The sequence below is a fragment of the Actinia tenebrosa genome, unplaced genomic scaffold (assembly GCF_029948245.1).
Source record: "Actinia tenebrosa isolate PJP-AT-01 unplaced genomic scaffold, QUT_ActTen_1.0 PGA_scaffold0__85_contigs__length_37466705, whole genome shotgun sequence".
NCBI lineage: Eukaryota > Metazoa > Cnidaria > Anthozoa > Actiniaria > Actiniidae > Actinia > Actinia tenebrosa.
Genome location: NW_028292569.1, coordinates 29347346 through 29357181, shown reverse-complemented (window position 1 = coordinate 29357181; position 9836 = coordinate 29347346). Strand labels below are relative to the sequence as shown.

The following is a 9836-nucleotide window of genomic DNA, read 5'->3' as shown; positions in this document are numbered from 1 at the left end:
AATCAGAACGCGACATTCATAACAGTTATTTTATAATTCTTCATTCAATGCGTGAGCGGCAGTATGTAATCATGAGCAATTTTTAAGAAGCACCATATCGCTTCAAGTTTTTCTACAAAAATAGAATTACTTTAAATCGTTTAGAAACTTAGCTTACTGCAGTAACTCACTTTTATTTGCAGCAATATCTCCGTATAATGTTTCGTAGTCTACGAATCGGCGAATTTCGTAAATAACTTGCGCATTCAATTTCCTTGGTCCCAATATCGGCGATTTCTCGCTATGAGAAAAATCTGCCATTTCGTTTGGCCCCCGAAACGCCAAACCAAAAAAAGGGCTTCCATCTTACGTTTTACTTTTACAAACATATACAGTTTTTATTACAAAAAAAAATTAAATCCGTATAAAATTTAAAAAGTTGCCGGCATTTTGACAAAGTGTACACACGAAATTTTTTCAAATGTTTTTGAAGAAATCAAAAGCATGCAACTCAAACAATTACAATCAGAAAGCGAAATTTATGATTGTTATTTAATCATTCTTTTGAATATTAAAATAAATATATTCAACTATTATTGATTATCTTGATACCGAGATTATAATTACAGCCAGAATGGAATCTTTAATTCAGGATCAAGGGCGGATCCAGGGGGGAGCAAAGGGAGGCTGAATCCCCCCTTTCAGCAGAAAACAAAACAAAACAAAACTGAAGAATTAGATGCTTTTTTGTTATCCGTTGTGACGGAAGAAACTCAATTAGCCCCCCCCCCCCCCCCCCCCCCCTCCCAAACTCAATTAGCCCCCCCCCCAAACTCAATAAACCCCCCCCCCCTAAAATTTTGGCTGGATCCACCCTTGAGGATATTTATTTTCATCTAATCATCTTACTTCTTTCGCTTAGATAATATATAATCGGTAAGTGGTAGGGGTAAAAAATCATTAGCTGCCACGCCCAACTGGACAAGGCTCTACCTTTTAGGGGTATGGCAATCATCCCTGTTCTATTTTATATGGGATTACCTTGCACCAGCAATATTAAGCTCTTCTTTCACAAACAGCTATCAAACTCTCCCCGTGAAATATGCAGTAATTTTTCTTTGACAATTTCAATATCATCTTTTATCTCAGACACCAGTTTTTCTGTTGGTAACGTATAACAAAATGCAGCCAATTTATAAATCGCTTTTTCAAGGCAAATTAATGTTTGGTTCTTAAAGTCCTCACTGATATTTCTAAAAATCAAAGCCAGTGAATCCGAACAAATGTTTTGGATATTTCGTTTTTCTAGTTCTGATGTGCAAAATCCAGTGCTTTGATCGCACTCGCTTGAGCATTCATAAAAATCTCCGACTCTGCAATTTCTATCATTTATACATTTTTTAGAAGTTAGGACGAGTTGAAGATAATGTATGGGGAGGACCTGATCACCATCAATAATTTTAACCTCAGAGTTTACAGATAAACCAAAGTTTCCCAAATGTGAATCACAAGACTGAAACATTCCATATGGAGTGCTTGACAGAGCAAGAACAGTGTCCATCAAAGACAAAGAGAAGTTAAATCGTTCCTCCAATGATGGTAATCGCATGCGTAGAATCTTTTGGTACACAAAGTATTTCAAATCTTCTATGAATGGAAAAATCCATTCTCTAACTATCTTAAATGTTTTCAATGATTTGTAAATGATTTCTGCATTCCTCTTTAGTGAGTCTTCGAAAGGCTCTAGTATACTAGGTAATACAGCCAAATCCAAGAAATTCCATGTGTATCCAAACACACTGTCTGCTATAACTGGCAGCTTTTCAACTGCATACAGTTTGCCACAGTACCCATACATCTCGGGAACGTGCTTACTATCATTAATAATCAACATCATTGATGGCTCTGGTGTTTGCAAAAGGGTGACCATCGTCATGGTTTCAGCAGGTGTCAGCTGCCCATCATTATTCACATCTGCTGTTTTTGCTAACCTGTCAGTCAAATCAGAACAGTTTTCACACTCTCCAAATAAAATTTTGACGGTAGCACTGATTTGATTTTTGTGGTCCTCGTTGGTTTTCAAATGACTAAATGAATATGATTCAATCTCCACTCCATTCCGTATTTTAAGAATGACTTCCTCATTCTTCCATGTGCCTTTATAAATAGCTTTGTCGGGTTGAGTTGACAAGCAAGTGTCAAAAGTTAGTGTTTTTGATTGACAGAGGTCATGACATAATGGTCCAGCTATTAAATTCTGCTCATACTGGTTACACTAGGGAAAAAAGAAAATGCATCAAATGTACATTACATAACATTTACTGCAGTTTTCGATATCCTGCAAACTCAGACATTTCAACAGCATGTCGTGAAATTGCCTTTTTAATGCCGTTAGTCAAGAACATAAAAGGTATAGACTGATTATGTTTGAATCGCCGCAGCAAAAAAACAAATAAATTTATATGATAATAATATACTGAGTTCGCAGAATATCAAAATATACAGTAAATGTTTACCCTTTGGGATTGAGTATAATTATTTGAATCATACATCTACAAGTCAATATGAGAAATATATATCAAGTATTTGAGGGTATTGGAATTTAGTATTAATACAAAGGTGATTATTGAAATTCTTGCGTGCTGATTGGTCGAGAAACTCAGATTATCACACAATAATCACCTCCAATGATAATCCAAAATGGTGGCCAGTCGCTTTGTTGCTGTTCCTAACTTTAAATAATGTCTTTTATCTTCTTCTTTTTTCCTTTTTTTGAAAGAATCACCTCAGTGCATTCATACTAAAACAATTATTCACCTCAGGCTCAGTGAATATCGGTAATAATAACCTTGACTTTGTTTCATTTGTTATTCCCTGATATTTACTTCGCCTTTGGGGAATAATTGCTACCCCACCCCTCCACCCCCCCTTCCCCCCCCCCCCCCCCATCCCCCACCTTAATTTACTTGAAACCTAACACACAAACATCCTAAAAAACCAAATCTTAATTACCCCATTCTCCTACAATACAAAATCAGAGTCATATGGCATTAAAGCCATTGAAGAGCAATGACCTAGCGACAAACAACATACTGCTCTCTAATAAATTATATCTAATAAAAAATATGGGGAAGCAATGGGTGGCATATCAATGAGAGCACTGTCACCTCTCACCAAAGCAAACCGGGTTCGAGTCCCAACAAGCTTGGTGTTGTATGTGAGTTGAGTTGTTTGTTGGTTCTCTCCTGTGCTTCGAGGGTTTTTCGGGTTCTCCAGCTTTCCTCCCTCCGCAAAAATCAACTTCTAAATTCCAACTGGAATCCAGTGGAAGAAGAGGCCTCTGTGGAATCCACTGCTAATCCCATCATTTCTTATTATTTATTACAGACAGCAAGGCCCTGTTAGGGGTAATTAATTAGGACAGCTACACAAGAACATTCCAAAATTATGACATAGGTAGTTGTGAAATTCAGATAATTCATTCAGTACATAAATTACCAGCTCTTTGACATGATCCTTGCCACACATTTCATGATAATCAGATATAAAAAGGACTAAAACTGAAGCAACAGCAGCAACAAATCCAGGCAAGAGGCACCACTTCATGAAAACCCTGAAATAAAATCCACAAAAAAGATAAGGTTATACACTTTTTCAGGTTTCATGCTAAGGTAACCACTTAAAATTCAACCTGACTATTCAAGGCGTATACAAGGAACCAAAAATGAATATGTTCAGCTAACTATGCCAAGGTTTTACACGGTGGTTGCACATGCCCGAATTTCTGACAAGATCTATGTCAGAACCTTGCAAGTAATGGTCAAAGCAAAAATTCAAGGAGTTTTCGAGGAGTTTTGCTAAAATCGTAAAATTTAAGAGCTTTTCAAGTGTCCTTGAAAACATTAATTAAATCTAAGGAGTTTAAAGAGTAGCACAAACCCTGCTTTTTATTGGGGATTCAGGTCCAATGGTGTATGATTCACGGACATTTACCCCCCCCTCCCCCTCCCTTCTCCAGAGTTTTATTTAAAAAACTAGCCCCTCATTTTTTATCCTGTTTATTGTAAAAGTTATGCATGACTCTGATTTTTTTGCGTGGCCCACCCTCTTGAGTCTGATATATAAATATAAATTTAATGAACCCCCGTCAAATCCTACTGACCCACCCTCCCCTTTTGAGCAGCTTACATGCACTAGTAACTTGTTATTTAATCTTTGGAACAAGCTGTAGCTAACAGCCTATATTAAAACTTTGAACTCTGAATGTACATTTAAAAAAAAAAGGATACATGGCTTGTTGATAACGGGAAATCATTATATTTTCAATAATACACACAAGGCAAATAAGTATGAACAAAAAAGATTTAAAATGTCCTTATTAATGCATGAATCAATTCCAAAGGTGCTAATCCCGGCTTCAACCACTAACCTAAGTTTATTGACAAAGAGAAAAAATTGTCACAACAGATAAAATTACTGTTTTGTTGAGAGGAAATTCGAGATTTTTCATCCATGATATTGGGAAAATTTATGATTTTTCATTTTAATAGCCATGAATAAAAAAACTTCAGTTGTACGGGCTCAGTTTAGTACTCTTTAGGCAAAATTTGAGATTCATCAGACTGAAGTCAAATGCCCGGGGGGGGGAGATGGGCACCTTTGGAATTGACTCATACATAACAAGGGTAGCAATTAATAGCCAAACAAATTTCCCATGCACTTTAGGGAAGGCCCTCAGTTGCCTAAGCTACAGATAGAGGACTTTGCAATTTCTCAGTTGCCTTTAGTAACAAATAGAAGAGCTTGCAATTTTTCACTACTATTTTTTTCCAAATTGGAATGTTATGGTATAGCTTGTAGTGAAGAATATACACGATTAAGCCGTGAAAGTAGGCTTTATTCAAGTAAACCATGTGCTTACACAAACATGGCCGTCGTTACAAAACGTGAGATTCCGCTGACCTAAGGCAGGCACTTACACAGGTAACCCAACAACTAGTAATTACTAAAGAGTGTTTTTGTTAATGTTTGGTACATTAATCACTATTATCAGTACATTCACCCCTTCCTAAAGATTAAGCCTATCAATGGGATGACTTCCCCGCTGAGAGCGTCTCAGTACTATGGGGGCCTGTTTACTTTCATGGGTAGTTCCGTGATTGGCACCGTTGTCAGGTAAGAGTGCTTCAGCGGGCGGCGTTGTTGCAGGTTGGACTTCAGCCGGTTGGGGTGTGGCAGATTGTGCTTCAGCTGGTGTTGGTTGCACAGGTGAGACTTCACTTATCGGCTGACCTCGGGGAGCGAGACTTCTCGTAGACACTGTTGTCTCCCGCCCATCAGGGTAGCGAACATGAGCATAATGTGGGTTCGCCTGGAGCAGGTCAACCTCATCGACGAGGGGGTCCATTTTGCTGTTTCGAACGTTACGCTTGATGTATACAGGACCAGGTACAGACAGCCAAGTAGGGATGGAGCTGCCAGTAGAGGACCGACGAGAGAAGCCCAGAAAACGCTCATGAGGCGTCTCGTTCGTTGCAGTACACAGCAGAGAACGGATTGAGTGTAAGACATCAGGGAGGACATCTTGCCAGTACTCGGCTGGGAGGGTTTTGGACTTCAGGCAAGCTGTAACAGCCTGCCAGACAGTGCCATTGTATTTCTCCACCTGTCCATTCCCGGCGGGGTTGTAACTTGTAGTGCGGCTCATCGCAATACCTTTGCTAGTCAGGAACTCTCGTAGCTCTCGACTCATGAATGATGCTCCCCTGTCTGAATGCACATAGGCCGGCATGCCAAAAAGAGAAAACAGCGTGGTAAGACACCTCACAACGGTGGGAGTGGATACATCAGGACATGGGAAGACAAACGGAAAACGAGAATACTCATCAATGATGTTTAGAAAGTACCTGTTCTTGTTGTTGGAGGGTAGAGGGCCTTTAAAGTCAATGTTTATTCTTTCAAATGGCTGGGTAGCCTTAATGAGATGAGCTTCTTCTGGCCGGTAGAACTTGGGCTTACACTCACAGCAGACAGGGCAGGCGCTTACTGTTTTCTTGACTTCTTCTAGTGAAAACGGTAAGTTTTTCGTTCGAACATAATGCCAGAGTCTGGTAACGCCTGGATGACATAGTGATTCATGAAGCTTGTAGAGGGAATCGTGAGTAGTCGTAGCACAGCTGGCTCGGGACAAGGTGTCTGGTGCCATATTCTCTTTACCGGGTCTGTAGACTATGTCAAAGCTGTAACAACTGAGCTCGATTCTCCAACGCATTATCTTGTCATTCTTGATCTTCCCTTTCTGTCGTTGGTTAAACATGTAAGAAACTGATTGTTGGTCAGTTTTTAGAGTGAAGTGGCGACCGGTGAGAAAATGTCTCCAGTGTCTTACAGATTCAACGATAGCTTGAGCCTCCTTCTCGACAGCAGAGTGCTTTAGCTCACTTCCTTGCAAAGTACGCGAAAAGAAGGCCACTGGTCTCCCATTCTGGTTGAGAGTGGCTGCCAGTGCTACTTCCGAAGCATCTGTCTCAACTTCAAAGGGGATACTTTCATCTATGGCTGAAACAATGGCTTCTGCGATGATCTTCTTTATTCCTTGAAATGCCTCTTTGGCTTCCTGAGGCAATGGAAAGGATTTACAGCTTGTGATGGGCTTTATTCGATCAGAGAAATTTGGTACCCATTGTGAGTAATAGGAGAAAAGTCCAAGACATCTGTTGAGGGATCTTGAATTGTGTGGCAGAGGAAGCTCTTTCAAGGGCCGTAACCTTTCAGGATCAGGACTAATGGTACCTTCTTCAATGACGTAACCAAGTAAAGGAAGACGGCGCGTGGAGAAGACACTCTTGCTATCGTTGAACTTAAGATTGGCATTTCGTGCAGCATCCATGAAGGATTTCAAGTTGATGTCATGATCAGACTGATCCTTTCCACAGATAGTTATGTTATCCAGGTAGGGAAATACTCCTTTCAGATTATGGTCTTCGACTAGTCTCATCATTTCTCTTTGGAAGCATGCTACCCCGTTGGTTACTCCAAAAGGTAACCGGGTAAACTGATAGAGTCTGCCCTTAGCTTCAAAGGCAGTGTAAGGCTTGTCTTCGTTTTTCAACGGTATCTGGTGGTAGGCACTTTGCAGGTCAAGGGTACTGAAAACTCTAAACTGAGCGATTTCGTTGATAGTGTCACTGATTCTTGGCAATGGGAATGCATCAAGCTGTGTGAATCGGTTGATGGTCTGTGAGTAATCTATAGCCAGACATTTCTTGTGGTTCTCGTCTTTAGTTACAACTACTTGGGCTCGCCACGGAGACTGACTGGGTTCAATGATGCCTTCCTTTTGCAATCGATCCACTTCTCCACTGATGAATGTGAGATCTTCTGCACTGTAGCGTCTGGATTTAGCAGCAACTGGATGACAATCTGATGTAAGGTTTGCAAAGGGTGAGGGCGGGTCGATGTTTAACGTAGTTAGGCCGCAGACAGATAGGGGTGGCTTTGTTCCACCATACTCAAACGTGACATGGTCATGTTGAGACTGGAAGTCAAGTCCCAAAATGAGATCAGAGCATAGGCCGGGCATTATTGACAGGCGAAATTCCTCATAGCTGTGTCCTTGGTAGTTAAGGTTGACGGTGCAGAATCCCTCGGTTTTTGTACATAATGCTGATGCCGCCATGGACACTGTACTAGAAGAAGGATTAACAGGAATAGCAGCTGCTTCTACTAAACTTGGGTGAATATAGCTTTCGCTGCTACCACTATCAAAGAGCGCCTTCACATTCCATCCTGAATTGACTATGACAGTAGCAGATGAGGCCTTAAGAGCTTGCGGGGTCCCAACTGAGGCAAGTGATGGTGGCCAGAGGGCCGCAGAGACGTCACCAGGCTTTGACGGTTTCCCTCGACAGACTTGTGCAAAATGCCCCTTCTTCTGACATTTATGGCACACAGCATCACGAGCTGGGCATTTGGCACGGGGATGCTTAGTATTTCCACAGAAGAAACATTTGGGACTACCGGTCGTCAGTGTTGAAGCTAAGAGATTGGGGTCAGGTTGAGATGACGCTGGCGATGTGGTTTCAGGTGACACACCTACGGCTGCAGCATTGAATGGCTGAGAAACTGCGTAGCTTTCAGAACTTCGCATGGCAGAATCAAGAGCTCTAGCTTGATCGAACATTGTCTTTAGATCAAGAGTTTTATTCTCCAAAAGCCGCTGACGAATTTGATTTGATTGCAACCCAGTAATGAAGGCATCCCGGACGTTCTCTTCACAGTATTTAGCAGCCGTAACAGATTGGAAATTACATTCCTTGCTGAGCACCTTTAGAGCTTGTAAATACTGGTCCAGTGTCTCTCCAGGCTGTTGTCGTCGAGTTGCAAGAACGTGTCTCGCGTAAATTTCGTTAGTTGGTCTAACGTAAACATTTTGAAGCGATTGCATAGCGGATTCGTAGCTTGGATATCCTTCGATGTACTCAAAGACTGCAGGTGAAACGAAATTGGTTAACACTCCGAATTTATTGAGACCTTCATCGGGCAGCACTGAGAGAAAATTCTCGAAAGTTCGTTTCCAGTGTATCCACGCTTTGGATGCTCCAGTATCACTTGGATCGACGCCGAAACGTTCAGGACGTAAAACTTTATCCATTTTTGGTTACTTGAATAAATTGTAGTGAAGAATATACACGATTAAGCCGTGAAAGTAGGCTTTATTCAAGTAAACCATGTGCTTACACAAACATGGCCGTCGTTACAAAACGTGAGATTCCGCTGACCTAAGGCAGGCACTTACACAGGTAACCCAACAACTAGTAATTACTAAAGAGTGTTTTTGTTAATGTTTGGTACATTAATCACTATTATCAGTACATAGCTTAGGAGATTATTAAACTCTTAATTTAATATCAAAATAATTAAGCTTATTTAAGCTTCAATAAATTAGAGCAGTGAAATCTAAAGCAAGGCTGAGGTTGCTATCCCTGGAACAAAAAAAACAACGCTCAACTTGATAATGATTAAGGTAGCTTTCTTGGTGAAACAATACGAAATACTGATCGTGGTAAAAATTTGGAATGCAAAATACTTTCTTTTTTCCAGCGAAATCCCTAGGTTTTGGGTTGAGGATGGGGTAGACAGTAGTGTTGTTTCCCTCGTTCTAATATTTAATGAGAATTTTAGAAGTCCCATCCTTGAACGCAAATAAAGTCAGCCATGAACTCAGGAAAGTAATTAAATCAAGAAAGAACCTTTTTTCAACTCGTGAGAAGAAGGAAGGGTTTTTAAGATTATAAAAAGCTTCATTTAATATTAAAATACAGGGCCGGTGAAAGAGGTCGCCCTCCCTCAAACAAAATAAACAATTCAACTTGATAATGATTAATACAGCCGTCAAAATCTAAATATAAAGCTCAAAAATGAAAAAAAAAAGCACGAAATAAAGATAAACTTACTTGATAATTCGATAAATAGTCATTTTTCTTCGTAATATGAAGGAAAACTTGGATTTCACCTACTAAGCTGAAGCTTATACGTTACTTGAGTCGCGCCAAACAGAGTTCAGTCGTTTTTATTGAGCCACAGGCAACCCACTCTCACTAAACTACCCTTACCCTTCAAACACTGACGCAACCACAGGTAGCCCAAGCTTGGTTTCTGTGGTGTCCTGTTATAAGGAAATGTATGGGGAATCATCAAAAATTTCAATAAAATCATCAAAACGTGAAATAAAGCCTCGAAATTTTACCCTATCATTGAGAAATAGCACTTCTTTCGCTCTGCGTGGTTATTTTTTGAATTTAGCCCGTTTTAAGGATTTTTTTCCCCACCAGTATTCTTATTTCTCAATGATAGGG

At 40.3% G+C, this 9836-nt stretch overlaps 1 protein-coding gene across 1 annotated transcript; it reads right to left on the bottom strand.

The window, feature by feature from the left end:
• Positions 1 to 834: 834 nt before the first annotated feature.
• LOC116305472 (divergent protein kinase domain 1A) lies at positions 835 to 9546 on the bottom strand. The gene is made up of 3 exons (XM_031715388.2): positions 9435 to 9546; positions 3478 to 3592; positions 835 to 2254 (listed from the first exon to the last, which is right to left on the bottom strand). Exons 1-3 carry the CDS (start codon positions 9455 to 9457, stop codon positions 1049 to 1051), a joined length of 1344 nt encoding a protein of 447 aa, XP_031571248.1. The 5' UTR covers positions 9458 to 9546; the 3' UTR covers positions 835 to 1048.
• Between the last annotated feature and the right edge of the window lie 290 nt (positions 9547 to 9836).